The 25,873-nt window shown below is 40.7% G+C and overlaps 1 protein-coding gene across 1 annotated transcript in view; it reads left to right on the top strand.

The window, feature by feature from the left end:
• Nucleotides 1-25,873, top strand: part of LOC126183883 (serine/threonine-protein kinase D1) — a 222,842-nt gene that overhangs the window by 31,957 nt on the left and 165,012 nt on the right. Inside the window, exons 3-4 of the mRNA XM_049926192.1 lie at nucleotides 8,039-8,177; nucleotides 21,609-21,740. Coding sequence (XP_049782149.1) covers nucleotides 8,039-8,177; nucleotides 21,609-21,740 — 271 coding nt within the window. The remainder of the gene's footprint in view (nucleotides 1-8,038; nucleotides 8,178-21,608; nucleotides 21,741-25,873) is intronic.

Below are 25,873 nucleotides of genomic sequence, written 5' to 3'. Positions count from 1 at the left end.
GGTAATGGGTACATACTCTTCTTCTTCTTCAGTGTCAAGGAGTGGGTGTTGGCCTATTCCAAAACCAAAGAAGTTCATAAAACCGTTGTTTCCCCTCTCTTCACTGCCCATCCTGTATCTTGAAATGTAATGCTCGCCACAGCAGGCATTAAGGAGGTATTCTTTTCATGTGTCCATACCATATTGTTTTTTTTTTTTTTTTCTTATTTTTTGATTTTGTGGTGTCTAATACCTTTTTTTCATTGTTGTTTTTATGTCTTGCTGTGGTCTTACATCTTCACTCAGCATTCTTTTAGTGCTAGTCCAAGAAGTAACTCAGAAACCACATCTAAGCTACTTTAATTATTCATTCATCTCCTTTTCTTAGGCTCCAGTTTTCATTACCATACATAAGAGAAGGCTTTGCCTCCATGTTGTGCAGTCTCTTTCCTCACAATTCTACCAAGATGCCTTTTTATACAACTATTTATAGCATTATATTTTTGTGTATTTTGAGTCAGCCTGAGTTAATTTTGTATATTGATATCTCTGTACCAATATATTTGAACAGATATACCATTTTTATTTATTGTTTATCTCTATTTTCACTCTGATTATGTATTTGCCTTCCATTGCTATCAGTTTTGTTTTATTTACTGATATAACCATTTGATAAGTTTATAAAATTTCATTAAGTTTAAAAACTTTTTCTTGTAAAGTCCTTTCACTCTCTGCTAGAACAACTTGGTCATCTGCAAATCAAATAGTGACAGTAAGTTTTTTCCTTCCGAGGACCATCTTTTGGTGGTTTTTAGAATTCCACTCGTATGCAACTTTGTTGATACATATCAAAAAGGATTAGTGAGGCTCACATATTTGTTTTAGTCCCTGGTTTACCATCAATGATTCTTCATTTATACTAATTGTAGTGTACAAAACATGCCAACATAACTCTCACATGATGTGTTGCTGCCAAGTAACATGCCTCGGTGGAATGTGGACCATACACAGAAAGAACTGCTGTAGTATAATACAGAAAGTATCTGAAAGAAATATGCAATGAGATGAACAGAAATCATACTTTTATTCAAAGACAATAATTACGCTGAAGTCACTGTGATTTATGATGGTTCCCTGGACATTACAAAAGGTGGGACATTGTTCTTAATATCATGCATGATCACCACAGATGCTGATGCCTGCTCTGCTATGTGGTCCCTTGAATGACCACAAAGTTGGTAAGAAGTTCTTATGGTAGGGCGTTCCATCACCAACACACTTTACAACCGCTGGATGGTCGTTGGTGAATTTGGACGTCTTGCAGTACATCTCCCCAATGCATCCTACACATGATCGATGGAATTTAAATTGTGGGAGTTGGTGGGTCAGTCCACTCACTGAATATTCTCTTGTTCCAAGAGCTGCACCATCTGTGCAGTTCAGTGTTGTCAGACATTGTCATGCATAAAAATGAAAATATGCATATGGGGAAGGAGTATAGTGTCACAATAACGTTGACTAGTGGGTGTAACATGTTAACATCTTCAAAGATTTGGAAGTCAATACATAAATGCAACATTATGCCTCCCCACAGCATACCACCTGGACCCACAAAACAATCGCCAATGTTCCTGGGTGCAGTATGTACCCTGACATGGCGAGAGGTGGGAACAAGCAATGTACATTGGAACATTATCAAACAGTCATTTTGGTTGCCCTGGTGTTGCGGTGACAGGGCATAATGTTGCATGGGTGTACTGACCTCCAAATCTTTGAACATGTTCCACTCGCCAGTCAATATTATTGTGACACAGTACACCTTCCCATGTGTGTCATTTCAGGGATTCATTTGGTCTGAGTTGATTTCTATGGATGGCAGTGTGTGGCCGCATCGAACTGCACAGGTGGAGCAGCTCTTGGAATGAGAGGATATTTAGCTAATGGACTGGTATGCCTGTTCCCTTGACTTAAATCCTGTTGAGCTCATGTGGGATCTGCTGGGGAGATGTATTGCAGCAGGTCCACATGCGCCGACGACCACCCAGCAGTTGTTAACCACGCTGCTGGAGGAATAGGACGTCTTACAACAACTACTCCATACCAACCTTGTTGTCGGCACTGGAGCACATTGCAGAGCATGCATTGCCATTTGTGGTGTTCACACACTCTATTATGAGCCATGTCTCGCTTTTAGTAAAGTCCAGGAGATCGTCATAAATCACAGTGAGTTCAGTGTAATCATAGTCTTTGAATAAAAGTGTAATTTTTGTGTTTCGCTGTGTATTTCTTTCAGCTACCCTTGGTACTGTACTGTAACAGTTCATTCTATGTATGGCCCCCAAGTTTCGTCAAGGTGTGTTACTCACAGTGACACATCATGTGAATGTTATCGGCACCCTGAAGTTTAGCATACCAGTGTACTTGATATGACTGGATTTGTTTGTCATTTTAACTATGATGTTTGTTTCCTGTATACTGTATAGATACTTCATAAAGGTTGTTTATTATTAGGTAGTAGTTGGAATGTTATTATTTTCCTGTAGACTGTCTGATACCCAAGATACTGGTACTATCAGATTTCTTTTGATACTATGAAATTGTTGAATTTTTTGTATTTACCCGATACTATAGGTATTGGAACAAAAATATTGACACTTTCTCATATCAGTAATAATGGAACATCCGTAGATACAGCTTCAGTATTGCTCTGAATTTACTGCAAAATATAGCCACTTTGTGGTGTGCACGAAGTTCATGTATAGGTGGTTGTAAAAATATATGTAACACCAGTCTTCATGGCATACTAGAGGATTGCATTCATTCAGCTGACAACCTGTTACTCTGTTGTCTGTGAAATGGAAAATGGCTGCAGTTTATCTTGACAAGCCCACAATCCATTGTTGGCACTTCTCAGAGTTTACTGCTTTGTGAGCATGGTTTTATCAGTTCCAAACCCATTTGCTTAGGAAATAGCCTTCTTGACATATCCAGTCCTGTGTGTTCTTTTTATACTACAAATACATTTATACCAGAAATGCTCAAAATAGCATAAAATGTGCACAGTGGCTAGCGTCTTGTATGCCTTCAGCATTATATTCTGAACACTTGAAGTCAGCCACATCAATTCCGCTCTTTGTTGAATTATAGAACATAATAATCTCTGGTTTCGGCAAATTACACATTTATTCTTATATTCTGAAACAATGGTGTCCGCGAAAATATAGTAACATTTCATCTGGTGTTAAGGTTATCCCCTTGTTGTATAATGCCTTGTGCAGTTTTTTGTGAATCCCCCCATGGCATCAAGTACAGGGGCCAAATTATCACTTTTTTTACATTCCTCGTTTGTGTGAGTATTATCTAGTGTAACACATCTCAAAACAAAATGAAATCTTCGCAGTGACATACTTGGAAGGAAGAGTTCTGTTCCTGTGCTACAAATGTTCCAAAATTCTTCCATATTCATTTTGTATCTGTGGAGAATGCCAGAAATGTACAAAAGGCCCAAAAATACCTTGAACTCCTCTTTTTCTTTCCAAGTTTCATGTAGTATTTGGGTCATTTTTATAAAGAGGTTTCATTTTATCTGTGTGTGTATTTGTGCTCTATATTATCAAATTGAGCAAATAATTGTTAGTGAACAGATTTCAGATCTTGGCAATGGTGTTAGCATTTCTGGTTTCCCCACTGACACCAGGCAAACGCATAATTGTATTGAGAGATCTGGTACAGACATTTTCATTGCGAACATTTTGTCAGCCACTTAGTTCATCCGTCTCTCGACAAATAGCAAGATGATGATTCACTGGAAGAGGAGCCAGAACCAACAGCAAATACCTTGACAGAGAATTTAGATTAGTGTTAGTGAGTGTACTTGCACTTAAGACAGGAATAATATTATATTCACTGTCCAGCTGTTCATCGTTCATTTCACTTCCTGTATCGTGATCACTTTCAAGAACAAAATTAGGATCTACATACAAATCGTTACCATCCTCTAATAACAGTTTTTCAATGTTTTTCTCACTTGGTGAATGTTGCCAAGCCATTTTGAAGCAGTTTAATTTCTCTCAGTTAGTACGATAAGAAAAGAGCATTAGCAGAAAAAGCTCACATGAACGGATGGGGTGGATCTCTCGGACCCAGAATATGTATTTTCCCATGTGAGCAATCAACTGGTGAACAAAGAGGAATGATGAAATGAGCAGTGGTCTCTAGGAATGTTAACTGAAAGCTACAGTGAACAGCTTACTCATAAAAAGTGTACTCATGCGGATATTTTTAAAACAAAATCTACCTGGGGCAGAGAGACCCACCGTGTCCGTTCTGCGTTGGTAATTATTGCATCATAGGCAGCTTCATAAACCTTGTGAATAGCACTTGTGGAACCACTTCAAAAATGAGAGATTCCTGCATACATCCCAGAGTGGTTGGCAGTTGGCTCTGTGGATGCCTTCAAGTCACTGTATTTATCAGTTGGTGGGAGTTTTGGTTTCTGGTGGTTTTCTTAGCAGTTCTGCAGTAAAAATACATAAATAATGTCCAAGATGTGAAACAATTAAACAAAATAGAAATGTTGCTGTGCAAGAGGTAACTTATGTAGTGAGGAATAGTACAAATGAGTGAAGCATGACATAGGAAATCTGTGGACTTCATTTTTGATGGTTTTACAATACCGGAAGGAAGAATACAACAGCATCTAATTTCATAACTAGTGAGAAGGACTTATATTTTATTTTTAATCTTCATTCTTTAAGATTATCATCAAAAGAACAGTGTTCAGCATAGCTCAGGCTGCAGCTCTGTGTTAATAAAACCATGCAGAGTATAATTTGGGCCATGATTTTCTCGACGTGCAAGCCATCTATCACTAAAAAACTGGTTTTATTTTGCATGGGAACGCTGTACGGTCATCTCGTGACTTGTTCCTTGAGTGTTGCTACCTTCTGTTGTCATTTCTAGAATGATTTTGAAAGAAACATATGTGAATATAACAGCTGCTGTAGTGAATGGCTGAGCCAAAATGATCACATTGGCATAATTTTTTTTTGTGTACCCATTAGATTTCACAGTTTGCTGTAATTCTGTCACAAATAAGCCATTTTGTTGAGTGAGCAAGAAGTTTGGAAGCTCAAGAGGAAGAAATAGACTTTGACTTCTTTCATGGGAGGATAATTTTACCTTCTGCCACCATTATTTTAAAATTTGTGATCTCTCAAAAAACTGAAGTAAGTAGGAAAAATAAATCTTGAAGTTTGGCCCTTTATTAATATGTATTACTCCTGAAGATATACCAATTAATATATGCCAGTGCTTTAAATAATGGCATAAATGGCCAGTTTCGTAATCTCCATTTAATTACTCAGTCCATCGTCCTCCAGTGAACCGTCATTTGCTAAGTTCATAGTGACTCCTTATTTGGTAAAACAAAGCTACCAGTGCTGTAACTTGTGAGTGTCTGTAGACTTTGATTTGCCCCACAAGAACTTAAGAGATCAAAGCCACTTTATTACCAGGTGGGCTTATATTAATATGCCTACTTCACCTATTTGACAGAAAGTACTCAGCTGTGCTGTCTGCACGATATGACACTGTTTTGCTAGTACTGGGGTACCTGGCCACTATTCAAAATCTGTGCAGTGCCTGAGTGCCAAAACAGAAACACTGTGGGTGGCGCTGCAATCATTACATAGGTTGGCATCGTGCAGGGCACAGTCTCGGGCCCACAGTAATTGTAACTGACAATAATGATGCACAAACAGGACACCTATGGAACACCAATTGCAATGATGTGTGAAGAATGTTGTACAATAGAATCCTATCATTGTTGTTGTTGTTGTCTTCAGTCCTGAGACTGGTTTGATGCAGCTCTCCATACTACCCTATCCTGTGCAAGCTTCTTCATCTCCCAGTACTTACTGCAACCTACATCCTTCTGAATCTGCTTAGTGTATTCATCTCTTGGTCTCCCTCTACGATTTTTACCCTCCACACTGCCCTCCAATGCTAAATTTGTGATCCCTTGATGCCTCAGAACATGTCCTACTAACCGGTCCCTTCTTTTTGTCAAGTTGTGCCACAAACTCCTCTTCTCCCCAATTCTATTCAATACTTCATCATTAGTTATATGATCTACCCATCTAATCTTCAGCATTCTTCTGTAGCACCACATTTCAAAAGCTTCTATTCTCTTCTTGTCCAAACTATTTATCATCCATGTTTCACTTCCATACGTGGCTACACTCCATACAAATACTTTCAGAAACGATTCCTGACACTCAAATCTATGCTAGATGTTAACAAATTTCTTTTCTTCAGAAACGCTTTCCTTGCCATTGCCAGTCTACATTTTATATCCTCTCTACTTCGACCATCATCAGTTACTTTGCTCCCCAAATAGCAAAACTCCTTTACTACTTTAAGTGTCTCATTTCCTAATCTAATTCCTTCAGTATCACCTGACTTAATTCGACTACATTCCATTATCCTCGTTTTGCCTTTGTTGATGTTCATCTTATATCCTCCTTTCAAGACACTGTCCATTCCATGCAACTGGTCTTCCAAGTCCTTTGCTGTCTCTGATAGAATTACAATGTCATCGGCAAACCTCAAAGTTTTTATTTCTTCTCCATGGATTTAATACCTACTCCGAATTTTTCTTTTATTTCCTTTACTGCTTGCTCAATATACAGATTGAATAATATTGGGGAGCAGCTACAACCCTGTCTCACTCCCTTCCCAACCACTGCTTCCCTTTCATGCCCCTCGACTCTTTGAACTGCCATCTGGTTTCTATACAAATTGTAAATAGCCTTTCGATCCCTTTATTTTACCCCTGCCACCTTTAGAATTTGAAAGAGAGTATTCCAGTCAACATTGTCAAAGGCTTTCTCTAAGTCTACAAATGTTAGAAACGTAAGTTTGCCTTTACTTAATCTTTCTTCTAAGGTCAGTATTGCCTCACGTGTTCAAATATTTCTACAGAATCCAAACTGATCTTCCCCGAGGTCGGCTTCTACCAGTTTTTCCATTCGTCTGTAAAGAATTCGTGTTAGTATTTTGCAGCTGTGACTTATTAAACTGATAGTTCGGTTATTTTCACATCTGTCAATACCTGCTTTCTTTGGGATTGGAATTATTATATTCTTCTTGAAGTCTAAGGGTATTTCACCTGTCTCATACATCTTGCTCGCCTATCATTAAGTTTCACTAAACAGGCAAAGAAGCAATCATCTGACATCCAACATTCTTGTATAAGGTGTGGATCGCCTATACCTTGTCCTTTAATAATGAGTCCACTCTGCTCAATATCTCCCAGCATTGATGAGAGAATAATTCTCAGGCATGTGGCTGAAACTCAGTGTTCAATGGGAACAGTATTTTGGTAAGTGATGACATTGCCACGAGGTGCGATGATTAATTTGCTGCCAACAAGTTAGTGTAGGGCTTTGCTCTCCAACTTGGTTCTTCCTCCTACTCGCTTCTGATGGTCTTTGTCAGCTCCAGTACTGCGTTGTCAAAGGTTTTTCACTACGGACTCATTCAGTGCGCAACATGTATGTGATGGAGCTTTCCCTGTAGTAAAGCCAGTTCATTGTAGTTGCAGGGGAACTATCCTCAACTTTTAATTAACTTAAACATACATCCCAAGATCTTCCTAAGATTATAACCCCTGCATTATTGTCTAACTTGTCATTTGTTCATATATTTGTTGTTTCTTCTGTGAAAACTTTCTACAGTTGTAATCCATGCTGTGTACGGCTGAGAGATAATGTTCTATGTTGCAAACTTGTTTGGTTGTAGGAGTTAGTGTGTGCCGCTGGTGTTCATGTTAGGGGTCATAAATTGTGTGCATGATATTTCTTTTCCCATACTCCTGTAGGAAAATATAGATAATTGTTGGTTGAAAAACAATCAAACATTACTCTCTCAAAAAATTAGCTTCGGTTTGGGTTTTATATGTTTCTGTTATTTAATTCCACAGTGCTTTGTCTGCATTGAACATCTATTCTTGTGTATAAGCACCAATTTTTTTCAATACACTTGTTTATCTGTACAGTTTCCTGACCATGGTCTGACTTGCCTTGGTGAAAGGCTGCTGCTGTTCCGCCATGACCACAGTTCTGCCAACATCTTACAGTTGGTAAACTCTGCAGCAGAAATTATTGATGAAACACTGGTGGAAATTGTTTTGACAGGTAACTGCTCCACGTTTATCCACTTAAAAATAGTGGCATTTCATGCAGTAATTCTAATTAAATGGGAGTATTGCTGAGAAAAAGATTTTAAACTATTCTTTGCTGTTGTAAGTAATTATATGATTAGTCTGAGAACACCAGTTTTGTTTCTGTCGGAGCTTGGTGGTAATAAGTCACTGCTTTGCACTTAATGGCGGAGCTGTTACGTTTGGGGCAGAACCATCTACAGTTCTCAAACATCTACATAATTATTTTATACATGCTGTATCTTGTTGAACTCCATGGCAGTTATTTAGTTAAGAATTGTTGATGGACAATGCAACCAGGCACTGTTATCTTTTAAAAGCTTTGTGTGACTGCCATGACCAATTTTGGTCTATCATGCATGAATGATACCTTGTAACCAGTCAAGGCAGTAAAATAAGGCTTTTTAAAATTATTCATCGACAATCTTAACATAATGTATCTAGGCATATGACTACACTCATTCGCTGCAGTTTTTATCATTTCAGTTACTAATTTTAGTTTGCAATACATATTTTATACTGTTTTTATCATCTGATGTATTACGTACACTGATGAGCCAGAACATTATGACCACTGCCCACAACAAGGTTGTATGCTGCCTGGTGATGCTGAGGGCACATAACGTGATAAGAGAAAGATATGAGCATAGCAGAGATGAACAGGGAATCAATCTAGCAATGATAAGTGGCGCAAATGCAGAAATCTTCCAATTTAAGCAACTTTGACAAAAGCCAGATTGTTGTGTCCCAGTACCTGGAAGCGAGCATCTTGGAAATGGTGAAGATGGTTGCGTGTTTACATGCCACTGTCATGAGCATCTGTGGTAAATGGTTGAAGAATGCTGAAACCATGAGTAGGTGACAAGAAGTTGGATGTCCATACCTCATCACAGAACATATGGATTGGAGGGTTGCCTGCTCTCTAAAGAAGGATAGGCTGCAATCCATGGTAGATCTGATGACGGAGTACAGTGCTGTATCAGGCACAAGTGTTTGGAGCATGCTGGCATCCAGGTGAACGGCTGCTCACTATGGGCGCAGGCCGATGGGAGCAGTATTATGTTACGGGGAGTATTCAACTGGGCGTCCATGGAACCTGCAGTAGTAATCGAAGACACCTTGACTAGCTGTGGACCGTGGGAACATTATTAGGGAGTTCCTATAACCCGTTATGCGTTGATGTCTTCCCCAATAGCAATGGCATCTTTCAGCAGGATAACTGTCCGTCTCACAAGGCCAGAATTGTGTTGCAATGGTTTGAGGAGCATGATAGTGAACTCACGGTGATGTCTTGGCCATCAAATTCTGAAATCTAAATCTGATGAAGCTCAGCTGGGATGCTACTGGGTGCCAGTTCTGCACCCACAAACCAAATGCCCATAAATTACGTAAGTGTATGACCTCTGCATGTGTGACCTCTGCATTGGCATCTGGGTTCCACAAACCTTTGGAAAACCTCTGAAGTACTTGTTGAATCCATGGCATGCAGAATCACTGCTGAATTATATTCCAGAGGTGGGCCAACACGCTTTGAAGTTGGCTGTGATAATGTTTTGGCTTATCAGTATAAGTTATGCACTGATAAAGTGGAAGCTTTTAAATGAACCAAGTGAGAATTTTGGTTGTAAATGAGAGGTTTTTGAGAGAAGGAATTAATGCAATGCAAGTATTTATATCTATTGTCCTTTTTGGACTGAAGTATTAATAAAATCTGTGCAGTATTTGTGGTGAGTATGAAAGCAGCTGCTCAGTTATTGAAACTACCAGAATTATGAGAAAGCAATCCCAAAAGATCAGATGTTTGGAACACTACCACTGCTATTTAAAAGGCTGCTTTTTGGAGAGTACTTTTATTTTGCCATTGAGTCTACTACTGCATTTTTTAACTGTTTTACCATATACAGGGTTATTTAAATGAATATCTGGAGTTTTAATGCTTTATAATATTTATTACATTAAACTTACAGTTATAAATGATATGTCAAATGAAAGAGCAACTCAAACAGTTGTGTTTGGCACCAGTGTGCATGCGAAGCGCGCATTGTTTCCACTAGAACTTCACTGTACCCAAGTGCTGGATAGACCACAAGGGGCCCAATGACAGGGCTTGCTTGCATTGCCTCCATGTTCACCCGACCTAAAGCCATGCGATATTTTCCTTTGTGGCTTCATCAAGGATCATGTGTACGTGCCTCCTCTACCAGCAGACCTCCATGAATTAAGAAACTGGATTGAAGCAGCTGTTGCTACAATCACTGAAGACACACTTATTAACGTTTGGGAAGAACTCAACTATAGACTTGATGTGTGCCATGTGACAAATGGTGCTTACATTGAACATTTATAAGGTTCTTGGTAAAACTGTTTGACTTGCTCTTTCATTTGACATATCATGTATAACTGTAATTTTAATATAATAAATATTATAAAGCGTTAAAACCTCGATATTAATTTATAAACACCTTATATTATGCATTGATTATGATTGTGAAATATTATGTGCTTCATACTTGTAGAGGCATCAGAAAGTAGCTTACATGTGTTCTACACTAACACAGTTGTGCAATAAGAGTAGTGCATTGTCAGAAGAGAGTAGATTTTCGGGATTTTCTGCAGACACAGCTCTGCAGCAGCATGGATAACAGGTGTGTCACAGTGTGCTGGTGAAATGGTGTGGCAACTGGAAACCTACTCCAAAGTTGAAGTTCATGGGACATTACAATTCTTGTGGGCTAAACATTGAAAGTACACACAGATTCACTACGAAATTCTTGAAGTATTTGGACAAATGCAATGTCATGCCCAACCATGCAAAATGGATCCAGCAATTTGACCAAGGGCACACAGATATAGGTGATTCTGATCAGTAAGAAAAGCTGTAGACATTAGCCACAGATGACAATATCTAGACAGTTGAGGAACTGATTCATAACAGTGTCAGAGTTTCCAGTGATGAGGACATTCACCAAGCATTCTCAAATGGCTTTGTGAATCAGGAGCAGATTTGTATCATCAAGGTTGTGAATGATTGATAGAATGTTCTGCCCCTTACTTGCATAGATTTGGTGACCATGATGGAAAAATTTTGTTACTGATCTATCTAATTTGAAGTGTGGTGCAGCGTTCAGTAAAAGTTACTTGACCTGCCATAATAATGTGTGACTTACTAACAGTTAATTCCATGAAAGTGGAGTGGTAGCTCGGTTTGGAAACATTATCATGAAGAATTTGGGCTTGTGGAGGGAACCATCCTGCAGATATCACTGAACTGGTTCAGGGAAGTGTTTAAAAAGTTAAATACATGTGGCCAAGCGGGATTCAGCAGTCCTTTCCAGAGAAAAGTCAGTTTGTAACAGTTGATTCTGTATATTTTGAAAATTAATTAGCTGTTTGTAGTTATGGTTCATCAGCCTTGTCATACATAGTCTTATGGTTGGTGGTTAAAACAGTAGTAATTTTAAATTTACAAATAAATTAATTGATAAACTTTGTGTATGATTCTATAATCCGAACAACGAAGCTGGCAAGGATATGAGCCATAGTCATATGTTTCTAGATGCAGCATTAACAGAGTGAAGAAAGTAATTATTTATTGTATTTTGAGAAAAAGATAGAAGTTATGGAGATGATAGTAGAACTGAATGAATTTCAGAGTAACAGGGTTATGAATCAACAGGATTCTTAATCATGTATGGTAGCATATACCAATAATCTCCCAATTTTTTAAAGAATCAAACTCACATGTGTGAAACATCTTCAAATTTTTGATTACTTTACAAATTAGTTAATATTTTAAATATTTGACGTCGAGTGTTTATGCGAGGAAAAGTTTAGATATGGTTTGAAATTATATTTAAAAGTTTGGTGGAAGGTGCCAACTGCTTTCATTATCAGACACTGGATTGAGTATATTCTGGGTAATTTGCACAATGTTTTATGCGAAAGCCAGTTCTTCATGCATCTCAATGTTTGACATAATTTCTCCTAAACCATGTGTCATGCAATGTTATAGGTTTTCAGGTACATTCAGTGCTATATGTGGGCACTGTCTGGAAAATGTTGTAATGTAGCAAATTATTATGAGTTGTCATCTTGCATTGAAAGCTTATCTTGCCGTGGAGCCGGGAGGAGGGCAGATTTTGGTTCTCACACTGGCACAGCTGACGCTGGCTACTGAGCCAAGTGAGCTGTGTGCTTGGCTAATGCTGCGCGTAATACATTACACATAGCCTCTATGAATCTGAAGAAGTACTATTAAATGTTAATTGATATTTTTGATACCTTGTGTACTAAATTCTATGGTTAATACAACCATATTGTTAAAATTTCAGGCCTCAGGCCTGTGAATCGAGATAGTCGCTTGGGAACCGTCTTCTGGTAAACACATATGTTAAACCATGCTGATCAAACTATTACCAAAATGAAGAAATTATAGCATTTGATTGGTTGTAGTGTCGATGAAAAGGGGCTAAATTATTGAGTATTTTGTTAAAGTTTGAGCTTTGTGAGTGGTAAGCTACAATTTTACTGCAGATGTGAAAAAATATGGGCCTTTTGCCAACTGCGTAATTGTATTGGTAAGCTCTGTATGTAGTGGGTAGTTGCAGACAGTGTTCTGTGGGTGTGTAAATAAGTATGTTAGTAATGCAATGTGTGTTACCACAAGCAAGGTGTGTGGCTCATTGTGTAATAGTATATGATTTGTTAACAATGTGTAATGATTCAGGTGAGGAAGCTGAATGCTGCCAAGATGTAGTCATTGTTCTCTATGTGTAAGTAATAGGTTTGAGTCTCAGTCACTCGGGTGCAGTTAAGTTACAGCAAGAAGTATTACCATAGTGTTACAATCAAGTGTCCTTCTCATACAGTAGTTTTATTTTGTTTTGATTTCACAATGCCAGAGGCTGAGAATTGTCAGAAGTGGGTATTGGTTTGCGTCTTTGGGAAGTGCAGCGTTACTGAGCAAGGAATATGGCTCGGTATGTAAGCATTAAAATAATGAAGTGTTAGGATAATGTCTTTGTTGCTTCAGTGTGTATGGTCGATAAAGGGTAATCATGTTGTGGTCAGTACCGCAGGGGGTGGGATTTTCAATAACACAAGAAGCTACAACTGTAGCAGGTGAAGTAGATAAACTAGCAGTTAAACAAGCAGACAAAACACAAAGTTGTTTAAGAGATAGGAAGCACTTTGGGATACGACCCCTAGGAGGCTCACCACCATTTGATGAGTATGTACTTAGCTAACACAGGTCCCCAGCCTTTGCAGTGCTACTTTCTTTCCGTGCTGCATGTCAATCCTCCTGCTATTCTTTTTCTCTTCCTTGGGGGGAATGTCTGGGATATTTTTTAGGAATGTGTTCTGAATTTTCGGTAGCCTGACATCTTTCTTTCTTCATTCTCCATTTCCTGTCCATCCTCCGCTTTGGTGTTTGAGGTTACTCTTCGTTTCTTGATTCTCCCTGTGTGCCCTTGAAGATTGGCCCACACATCTGCCACGTAACAGGTGAATGGGTAATGAGTAATTCCCAGCCCCAGGTCAACAGGTAGGGTTCGCACATACCCCCTGGTATGGACCAGGCCGAGGGAGGGGTGGTTGCCTGAGTTTTTCCCATTCCAAATTGCCAATTCGTCCCTCTGTATGGAGTTCAGGAGGTGTGACTACTGAGGTGTGAACAATCACCAAATGTGGGTGAGCCACCCCCCCCCCCCCCCCCCCCTCTGACAGGACACACCTCCACTCCTCCCCACCCCCCACCCCCCCAGTTGGAAAGAGCATGCTATTGGAGATGCTGGCAATTGTGGCAGATTTTCTCACTATCAGACAATCGCCATCTCATTCTGTCGACTAAACATAAATGGAATGAGGCTAAAGATTCTAAGATTCTCCCAGTTGCTCCTCTGTCCCTCGAGCTGTCACGTACTGAAAGAGGTCAGTCCTTTGCTACAGTTAATCCATTTATCATTCAGAAAGGTGTTGATGCAATTGCCAGCCCAAAGAAATCCTGCTCTATTTTATGCAGTGGCACTTTGCTTTTGGAGACTAATTGTGATTCTCAAGCACAACAACTGCTTGCAGCTTCGCTCCTCCACATTTATCCTGTTTGTTTCGAGGCCCATCAAACACTGAATTCTGCACATGATGTTACTTACACGAGGCTGCTCGATGGACTGACTGAGGGAGAAATACAAATTTTCCTCTCTGATCAGGGCATCACTGCATTCGATTGGGTCATGAAAAAGGTTGACACATCATAAGTGCCTGCCGCACTCTTTTCCTCACGTTTGATAGAGTAGTGCTTCCATCAAAGATCAGTGCAGGCTGTGAAGTCATCACAGTTCGACCATACATTCCAAACCCGATGCATTGCTGCCAGTGTCAAGATTACAACCCCCATTCACATGTCCTGTTGGAACACAGCCAAATGTATTACTTGTGGTAGGGATGCTCAAGAGGGTGAGTGCACACCTCCTTCTCCCTACTGTATCAATTGCAGTGGCGACTGTGCAGCCTCATTCCAAGGATGTCCAGTGTATCTTGATCAGCGAGCCGTCCAGGATTTCCGGGTGAAGGTAAAAGTGTTTACCCTGTAACTCACAAGTTGTTAGCTAGTTGAAAGCCCTGCATTTTACCATCTAGCACTTACAGAACTGTTCTTGCTACACCTCGCTCCACTAAGGAAACATCCACGCAGACTTCCGATGTGAAATTCAGCACCACGGTTGTATAACTGTTCTGTGTCATCATAGCATCCCTGCCTCCTCCTCCTCCTCCACCTCCAGATGCGCAACAAGCCCCAAATTTTCCCCTCTGAAGGCGAAATCACCTGCTACAGAATGGCAGGCCAGAAAGGACAGAAGGAATACTCCTGCAGAGACTTCCTATGTCCCTCCAGCTAATGAACATCTGAGTCTTCATTCACCAACTGCAAAGTTTCGAAGAAATCAATCGAAGGCAAACGGTCTTCTCCTTCGTCAACATGGAGATCCTCTTCAATATTGTTGTCGTATGATACCCTCATTGGCCAAGTTCCATTTTGCTTGTGCGCACTGCCCCTTTTTTCTGCCCTGAAATCTGCAGGCTGACACAGTGTGAATGCTGATATCTCTTGTAGATCTAATGGAGCAGGATCCTCCAGCCTCTGCACCCTGTTGCAATGAGTCTTCGAAGGATGGTACTTGGCAACTGTTGAGGTCACAACCCTTCATTTTTTCCCTCCTCCCCTTTCCCCGTCATGACTCTCCTTTAGGGGAATGTTTGCGGCATTAGATACAACAAGGAGGAATCATGGCTGCTCTTGGAATCACAGTGTCCTCTTTTTTTACTGCTTCCAGGAACAAAATTGTGTCCTCGCAACTGCTTTCACCTCTTGCATTTTTCTCCAGTCCACCTCGACCTCTCCCCTGCCCCACCCCCCTATTCGAGGCTGGCATTCCATCTCATAGAGTAATCCTGCTCATCCAGGATGACGTTCATAGTCAAACCTTCTCCCTGAATACCCAGCTGCAAGTTGTTGCAGTCCGCATTTTCCTTCCTCGCTTCACCTTTCCTCTTTGTACCATTTACATTCCTCCATCATTTGGTGTCACTAGGGTGGACTTCCTCCAGCTTATTGGGTTGGTGACTTTAATGAGCACCATCCCCTTTGGGGCTCTTCCAGAACTATCTGAGAGATGCCCTCGCAGCTGACCTCCAACCAATTCAACTTCATCTGCCTTAACACTGGAGCACCCAAGTTCCTTTCAGACTCCAAGCATACCTATTCTCATTTGCACCTCTCGTTCTGCATTGCCCAACTTGTCCGTTGTCTCATCTTGTCAGTTCTCTCAGACACACATTTGAGCAACCGTTTACCATGTGCTATCCATTTGCTGACTCCTACTCCACCTACGTGTAAACCCAACTGACAGCTTTCATAGGCTGACTGGAGGCTTTACTCCATCCTGCCTACATTCAACAAACAACATATCCCTAGTTGTGATGACTAGGTGGAATACCCTATAAACATTATCCTAACTGCTGCAGAACATTCCATTTGTCGCACCTCACTTTTGCTGCGCTGTGCCCCGGTCCCTTGGTGGACTGAGGCATACTGCGATGCAATTTGCTGGATTACATTTACTATTTCCTTTAACAGTTCAGCTCCCGCTTCCATTGTGTGGTCCAACCTCTGATGACTCTCGGGGACCAAGGTCCATTCCCCAATTTCCGGCCTGACTGTAGCAGATGGTGTCATTGTGGACCTCAGTGCAATCTCAGAATCTTGAATGTTACAATGCTGCCTTAACTATGCAGGAGCTGTATCATGCTCTCACTTCATCCCGATCTTCCACCCCAGGGCCAGACGACATTCACATTCAGACATTGCAGCCAGTCTCTCTTGCAGGCAAGGATCCCCCCCCCCCCCCCCCCCCTGCTGACAAAACCATTTGTATGAATTTCTAGCAGAGCAATGGGTTTCTTCCACCATCTTAATACTTTGGGCCTGTTGCTCTTCCATTCACTGAAACTATGAAATGCCTGGGGCTCATGTTCGATAGGAAACTTGCTTGGTTTTCCCATATGTCTCACCTAGCCACCCACTGTAACCGGTGACTCAAAGTCTTATGTGCCCTCAGCAGTACTTTCTGGGGAGCGGATCAGACTGCCATCCTCTGTTTGTAACCATCACTTGTCTGTTCGAAACTAGACTGTGGGTGTTTAGTTTACACATCTGCATGTCCATCCATCTTCATTGTTTAGATACAGTCCACCGTCTTGGAAACCATTTGGCCACTGGCACCTTTTACACTAGCCTGGTTGAGAGTCTCTCTGCAGAAGCTGCCGAACTACCACTGTCATACTGACATGATGTTCTCCTCAGTGGATATGCATGCTGTCTGTCTGCCATGCCTGGCCACCCATCCTATGCCGCCTCCTTCAGCGATTCCTTTGACCACCAGTATATGGCGCATCCCTCTTCTCTATTACCTCCTGGAGTTTGCTTTCGGCTGTCGCTCCGGCAGCTTTACGTCACACTATCTGCCACTTTCCCAATGGATATGAACCCTTCACCACCACCGAGCGTGGTGGTGCAGTGGTTAGACACTGGACTCGCATTCGGGAGGTCGACGGTTCAATCCCGCGTCCGGCCATCCTGATTTATGTTTTCCGTGATTTCCCTAAATCGCTCCAGGCAAATGCCGGGATGGTTCCTCTGAAAGGGCACGGCTGACTTCCTTCCCAATCCTTCCCTAATCCGATGAGACCGATGACCACGCTGTCTGGTCTCCTTCCCCAAACCAACCAACCAACCAACCTTCACCACCTTGACTTAGTGCGACGGCTCTTGTTCACTTCGGACTTCATTTGCTTTCTAAGGACACTACTCCAGATTCGATCTATCATTGTTAGTTTCTTAACCTTCACATGGGCCTTAGTGATAGTACCTTTGTGTACACTAATGGCTCTTGGACTGACTATGGTGTCAGGTGTGTCTTCGTCATTGGCACCGACCATTTCCGGTATCCATTTTTGGTATCGGTTTCTGGAACACTGCTCAACATTTACACCAGAGCTCTTCGCCCTGTTTCAGGCCACGCAGAACATCTGGCAACATAGGCTTTTCATTTGTGTCATCTGCTCCGATTACCTCCGTGCCCTTCAGAGCCTCTGTGTGCTGTACACAGTCCAACAGGTCCACCAAGCTTACACTTGCTCATTGTTGAGGGAGCCGCTGTGTGATGTTTATTTGGGTCCCTAGTCATGTTGCCATCTGTCTGCAGATGGTGTCACTTTGGCGTCTCCACTGGTCTACCATTCATGGGAACAAGCTCTGGGGAATTAAACCTCTCCTCGCTGCTTGGCCAGCCTCCTTTCAGCCATAGGAGGTCATTTTAGCTAGTTTGAATATTTGGTATTGTCATTTTAGCCATCGCCATTAGTTAAGTGGTGATCCCCCATCACTTTCTGCTCATTGTCGTCAGCCATTGACGGTTCGCCACTTCCTGATGGAATGTCCTTTTTTTACCCACTTAAATTTTAATCTATGTGTAGCGTCTGAGTTATCAACCATTTTAGCAAATGATGCATGGACTGTCAACTGTATTTTACTTTTTATCCATCGTAGCAATATGGCAAAGGAAATTTAATCTTTAGCTTGGGACCTCCGTAGTTTGTATGGTGTATTTTGTGGCCCTTCCTCCAAGAGGAAGCCATTGTTCTTAGCTCTGTGTCCTTTCATTGATTGGGCTTAATACATAGTCTCCATAAAACTCCTCTTTCGTATTAGTGTTCTAAGGTTCTGAAATGGGCGTGTATGACCTTAGTTGTTTTTGCGCCCTAAGGCAAAACAACATGAAACAAGCTAACTTTGGGATACAAAGAACAAAGATCTACTTTCCAATTCTCCTGAATATGCAGAGGAGAGGGAGAGAAGGCTCTACAACTGACGGATTGAAAACAGTCCTCGGGAAGTGAGGAATAGGAAGATTTTGGAGAGGATGAAAAGAAGGGAAGAGGAGTTCAGCAGAGAGAGAGAAATCTGAAAGTATCAGTGGAGTACTGTTACAAGGTTCATCCACCTTGAGGGGCAAGCTAGTTAGACAGCGAACAAAACCACTAAGTCTTAAGTTTTATAATATAATACCACTAGGCACTAGGAATTCGTGTTGGGTGAGCAAGAGTTCCAGAAAGCTGCACATTTCAGAGAGATTCAGCCTGTGATTAATATTGTGGTGGGCCGGCCGGAGTGGCCGAGCGGTTAAAGGCGCTACAGTCTGGAACCGCACGACCGCTACGGTCGCAGGTTCGAATCCTGCCTCGGGCATGGATGTGTGTGATGTCCTTAGGTTAGTTAGGTTTAATTAGTTCTAAGTTCTAGGGGACTTATGACCACAGCAGTTGAGTCCCATAGTGCTCAGAGCCATTTAAACCATTTAATATTGTGGTGAAAGAGGTAAGTGGAATTACCTGTCAGTATATTGTGAGTGAGTATTTTCTAGGAAAGCGTAAGAAGAACTGCATCGCATGGACAAAGTTCTGAATGATGTTCCAAAACTACGGATTAAAAAACCATTGAATAGACAAAAGAGATGTGGAGTATAAGAGTTCAATGAAATCGACCATGTACTGTTAAAGGAGATTTGTCCAGGATAATTTATTAAAAGAGAAAGCGTTCCAAGTGCCATTCTCAGTCACAAATGATAGTGAGAAGTAAAAGACAATTGTTGTATGTGCGACATTGTAATGTGCCTTATAGTAAGAAGTGTATTTTCTAGCATTTAAGAGGTTGTTAGACAGTTGAGCAGGCATGAGGACTTTGAAAGGTGTGATGAGGCTTTAAGCAGTATAGGGAGAGTTTCCAGGATGGGAATAACTAGCAGGATGCTAGTTGGGTGCTGTGTTGTACGTTTGCATGAGAACTAATGAGCTGTTAATTAGTGTGACACAGATGTAATCTTTTAGCAGTAAGAAAGCATCTAATAGACTAAGTATGATAAGGTAAAATCACATCCTCTAAACCTTGTATTTCTGAAATGAATTTTTTTGTAAATATTGTACATTCTTGGCAATATATTTTAAATGTCATTGCAGACTGATCCAGGGTAGAGACCTGGAGGCCGGTTCTCTGGAGGGGAGGTGTTTGGGTATTGTAGTGCTGCCATTATTCTTAATCTATTTTGGGGAAACATAGCAGTGCAGCATTGCAGAAGCCATAGGCAGCTGGCGAGCACAGGATGTCAGAATGCTGGTTACAGCAACATGGCTATTTTCGCATTGCGAGACAGACCAGGCCCAGCACCGCAAACTTGCGAGCACAGTGGATAGACAGGCCTCTTGCAGAATGGTCCAAGCAGTTTCTCCACCAACGAGTCATGGAAGTGTGACTCGAAGTGGTGCAACAGCACAGCAAATAAGCCACTATCTCATATGAATAGCTGTGACTTTTTAGCAGAAATTTTCACTGCCTGACAGACTGAGTATGATGAGTGGTCTAAGCCAGGCACCACTGCACTGTGGGTCAGCCTGCAGCCACTGTGATTCCAGCCAGCTCCCACTGCAACACCATCTTCTAAAACTGAGCCCTCCTTCTGGAGCTTGATGCCTCTCCACTGGTGGGCCACCTCCAGGCTCACTCCAGCAGCAGCTCGATTCCTGCACGGGAGGTAATGGATTGTGACTAGGGCAGCACAGCTGTTCTCCCTTATATACTGGAGCGGGCGCCATGATTCATTGCGCAGCCACTTGTTAAGGCGGAACTGCCCACCAGAAGGCTGGCACCTCTGCAAGTATTCTGGTTGTCTTCTGTACCACTCCTGCCACCTACACACATTGTGGCACACCTAACTGAATTGCATGCTGCTAGCTGGAAGTTGGTGTCAGCACTTGGGGCGCACATTTCAAGACCCTCCAGCAACCATCACTGTGCCACGCATGCCTATTGCACAGTGCACCCAGGTTGGCATGGCTGCCACACCACAGCATCTGACTGTAGTTGTGTGGATTGTAATTGAGTAGTTGACGTTAATCTTCCACTCATCTGCATCCTTGCCGTGATCCTTCATAACCACCCAACCTTGAAGTGGCCCTTCATCCCTGGGTCATGTTGAAAAGTAATAAATTAAAACATCATGCCTGATGCAGCAGTTTTACTGTCCGAACAGCAAAATTGTAGAAAGCGATAGACCTTTTCCTTTCATCATTTTGCTGAGTGTACCACTGAGAAAAAGTTTAGAAAATGTTTAAAATTATGTGTAAAGTTTGTTGTAAGTCTTTAAGTACTCTCATTCTCAAATACTGTATGAACAGTCTGGTGATATTCACGTGGTTAGTTACACTGCCTTAACACTACACACAGTTTATAACTGTAATATGTCATACTTCATTGAATCTTTCACATAAGACTATACCTCTTAATGAGCAGATTATGTCAGGATTTCAAATTTTTAAATTAAGTCCTTATTTATATGAAATATTGAAAACTAAGTTTTTATACCCCCTTCAAGCCATTAGATAGGCAACCTGCAATGGGTTAGGGTTTCATGCCCTGGGACAGTCACTTCAGTAGTACATATTCTAAAGGAATAAAAAAGTTGGATATTGCAGGGACACTGCTCATGCATGGTGACAAAGTTGATCTCCCAGTTACTGTGGTTTTTGTTCCTTTTATCAGGGTATAGAGTATTAAAACTGGTAAAGACTTGTGATTTTCAGTCTTTGCAGACCTGTTAACCCCATAGATAACACAGACTGAAATTGTAGAGTTTATTTTGGCTGTTGGTCTATGAATGAAATTTAAAAAATATTTTTTTGTATTGGTTTGTTGTCCCCATTGGAGAATTTCCATTATTACAGTAATAAACTTATTGTAATTAGACTCCAAAAACTCTGAGAATTTGTAGTATCAATATATGCTTTGTTTCAGCCCAAATACCAACAGAAGCAGCTCCATTAAGGCCACACACATTAAATGTTCACTCTTATAAGGCTCCAACTTTTTGTGATTTTTGTGGTGAAATGCTGTTTGGACTTGTTCGTCAAGGACTGAAATGTGAAGGTAAGCCTTTATTTGTAGCTGGTATGAGTTTTTAACGCTTTTTCTTTTTGATGATTTGCTGTTTGTTTAGCATGTTTTTTTTAATTTAAATATCAGTAGTCTGTTGTGCTTGCTATAAGAAACTGAAGTGTTTTTGATGGCTTTTTAACATTTATGATTTTACACAGTGTAAGTACAAAAGGTTCTGATGTTTCCACGGATTGAGAGTAAGACAGTTTTTATTTTGCTAGCTTCACTTTTCGCTTAATTTACATACTTAATCCTCTTTTTAAATATTTATCAGGTGTAAATGTTGTTTAAGTCCCTTTGACTGAGAGGGGGGGAGGGAAGGGGAGGCACTGTCTCTTTTTTCCTTCTCTGCCTGAGATTCCACTGATACCTATCCTTCCCACTTCCTTTATTCCACATGGGTTGCCCATCTTTGAGAAGCAGCTGAGAGGTATGAGATGCCGACATAAAGATAATTAGTGTTAATTGATGGAATAAGATCTACAGATTCGTGAAATGGGTGTTATTGAAGTTAAGTTACAGAAAGAATCAAATAGTTGTGGCTGCTGAGTCAATCCACAAAATCTGCAGCATAAACAGGAACCTGTTTTTAAGTGTTAACTTTCTCATCTGACTCACAGCCACCTTCAGAAAAGTTAAAAAGTTTTATATAGCAGAGAGCTTTGTTGACTCCAGTTCCTGAAATTCTGGGTTTTAATATGTTGGAAAGTGTATACAGGCCCTAATGGCACAGATAAAAAAATTGGCTGATGAGGCATGCTGTTCCAGTGAGGATGGGGAGAGCGCTAAGCATTAAATCAGTATGCCACTCTTAAATTGAGTCAAGTGGAGCATTATTTATTGTCAGTCTAATTTCAGTGCATTTTATCTTGCAGATACATAAACCGCCGTCTTTTACTTATTTTGTTAGATCTTACATTATACAACCAAATATAGTGAGCAAATAATACTTTTATTGTCTTACTCTCAATATTTTGCTATATCATCAGTGTCATATTTTAAGAATAAAAATCAAGCAATTGTGATTGAAGATGATTTCAGAAGAGAGAAGTTAAATTTACTCTCAAGATCTGAAAATACTCGACATGAAATCAAATGATTGAACTTTCACGCTATGTTTTGCTCATGGCAACAGAGTATGGCATCACTTTGTGCTAAAAGTGACTTATGCTTTTGATGTACTGAAAATATAGCTTGCAATTGGAAGTCAGTACCCAAAAATGTAGGTTCATAGAATTTAATGTTTCTCATATTAGTTGTGTAATAAGCTACCTTAAAGAGACACATAGTTGGGAAATCATACCACAAGAAATTTAAGTCTATGGTTTAAAATTGCCAAGAGCCTGAATAAACTTTTCAGAAAAGTTTGTCACTGCCCTCATGACTTGGATGGTTCATGTTGTTTGGATAGTTGAAAGAGTCTTTCTAAACAACCTCTTGACCACGGAAAATTAAAATGTACAGCCACCAGTGTAATGAAAGTAAAAGTAAACCAGCATTCACAATGACTACATGGTTGTCTACACCACTCAGCCTGTTAATCAAACAATGGAAAATCCAGGATGGGATTTAACAGTATTATGAAAAGGAAAGAGTGTTACCGAGCTTAGACTGTGCATGTATTGCCACTTAAGGAAAAAATGGTTCTCAGCACTGGTTTATAGCACTGTGGTGTCATTTGAACATTCAGCCACTACTATAAAACACTAACCATTATTTGCCTCTTAGAGCTTGGCCGCAGTTAACATGCTGGCACATAGATATCTGGAGGATAATTAAAAAGAACTGCACAGTGCCTTTGTAAAGAAAACTAGAAGGGCTATCTTGACCCAGACTGTACGTAACTCTCTCTGCATGATTAATTTGGTCTCTAGGTGTCTATTATGAACAATAATACAAACCCCTGAGCATTGTGATGTGTGAAATAGGTGGGCAGGGAAACATTTGGAATGGAACCTAGGTGAATAGTGTTGAGTTCTCTTCATTGAGTGCAGTGCTTGTCTGCCTGATGATCATTGTAGAGGTGTAATGCAGCTCCACAGGTTCAGCAAACAGGTGGGTCAGCCATGTTTAGAGCTGATATCCTGTAAGGATGTCAGATGCCACTGATGGCTGTTGAGGGTAACTTAAGGGCTGTGGAGTATCAAGACAGGATCTTCTAATCCAACCCTGCAGCCATGATTATGGTGGTTGATCTTCCGAAACAGTAATGCGCGAGCACATTTTGCACATCTCATGAACACCATCCTCTGGAGGCAGGAAATAACCGTATGGAATGATATGGAGTATCTGCTGATATTAGCCTGACACAGCATGCCTGTATCTAGTTGAAACTTACTGCGCATTATCGTATGGACCTTCTCCCCACACTGGATGACTCGAGGAAGGCTATCATTGAAGGGAGGGACAGATTTAAGCAGCAATTTCTCGATCACCTTGTGCAGAGCTTGCTGAGGAGATTTGACGATGTTAGACTGCATGGATTGGAGCTACACAGTGTTCAATGTTGTCAAAGCACAAGATTTTTTTGATTTCACAGGTGCACAAAGATGTATACTTTTAAACAGACTGCCTTTACTTTATTAGTTTTTTCACATTGAAGTTACTCTTTTTAGTTCCGTAATGTATACTGTTTCATTCCCTGCTCCTTTTGGGTCTAATACCACAAGCATTTGCAGATATTCAGGTGGTGCACTATTTTTGAACAGATTCTGCTACATTTTTATGATGTTATTTTTTTTTGAGAGTAATGCCAAAAACTAGTTTTAAGAATATCTAACAATATATGCGTGATAGAAAGTGTGTTCTTCATATTTGTTCATAATAATTGATCCCCAGTTACCACATTTCATACCTTCTCATGCCCCTTGACGAATATAAAAGCCTCTTCTATATGATTGTATGTGATGTTTTAGTTGCACAATTACTATTACCAACTCTGTAAAATGTAGAAGGATTTTTTCCTTCATGTATAAATATTAATAATTTTTGTCTACAAGGTGAGCTCTTTCTGGCCTCTCCATAAAAAGTGTCTGCACTGGTTTACGGGTTAGTATGCTCATGGTATCTTTCAAGAATACTAAGATGAAACATGAAAATGTTTTGGATAATGGCTAAAATATAAGAATCCAACACAGATTTGTAAAGACTGTATTTCAGTACATAATGGAAATTCCATGATGGAAATGACACATGAAAATTAAGGAAAGGCAACTACGCGCACACAGTTAGTGTTGGGTGTAACATAGGTGCATTTAAAGACCATATAGGGCATTTGCTTGCGAGTTTAAGCTTCCGCCGCCCCCCCCCCTCCCCCCCCTCCCCCCCCCCCCCCTCTCTCTCTCTCTCTCTCTCTCTCTCTCTCTCTCTCTCTCTCTCTCTCTCTCTCTCTCTCATAGCTTCAGAGCTGTGACAGATCTGAGTGATTTTCAGTGTAGGCAGGTGTAGGTTGGAGAGTAGGCAGGTGGAGGTTGAAGAGAGAGGAATGGTGTGCAGCAGTGAGGTGGAAGGTTTCCATGGAAAGAAGAGGTTAGGAAATACCAGTGCTTTTGTCCTTCAATCTTCTGGTGAATTTAACACCATTCAACAGTGGTGTAATTCTGTGTTTAAACTAGTTGAGTTTGTACTTACTAATAAGAGACATTGGTTGTGTGTCTATGTTAGTTATATCACCTCAAAATACTACTATTCTTAGGCTCCTTAACTGCTAGTAGTTGTTGGGAACAGCTGTGTCAAAAGTCATGCACAAACAAAACAGTTCACTGGTGTGTACCTCCTGTAAAACTGCCTCTGCTCATTTTCTTGTGCGCTTTCTGTGTTGTATTTGAAATGCTGCTGTTTGTAAGCAGAAATCAAATGATGGCATATATTTACACTAACAAGCAGGTGAGTTAGAGATAACTGTTATGTGGAAAGAATATTTTGTGTGTTACTTGACTGATGTCAGCAGATCACATATTGGCATGGACAGGAAAAAAATTGGTATTATTTAATGGGGAAATTCAGATTTTTTTTTTTGACATCTCATTGTAGTTTGTTATACGGAAAATGAACTGTCATTCTTACACTTACCTCAGGCTTGACTACAAAAGAAAGCAAAGTGCAGTTTCAACATCCAGTAACCA

This window comes from Schistocerca cancellata, chromosome 1 (genome assembly GCF_023864275.1).
Source record: "Schistocerca cancellata isolate TAMUIC-IGC-003103 chromosome 1, iqSchCanc2.1, whole genome shotgun sequence".
Lineage (NCBI taxonomy): Eukaryota > Metazoa > Arthropoda > Insecta > Orthoptera > Acrididae > Schistocerca > Schistocerca cancellata.
This window is presented reverse-complemented; position numbering and strand designations above follow the sequence as displayed.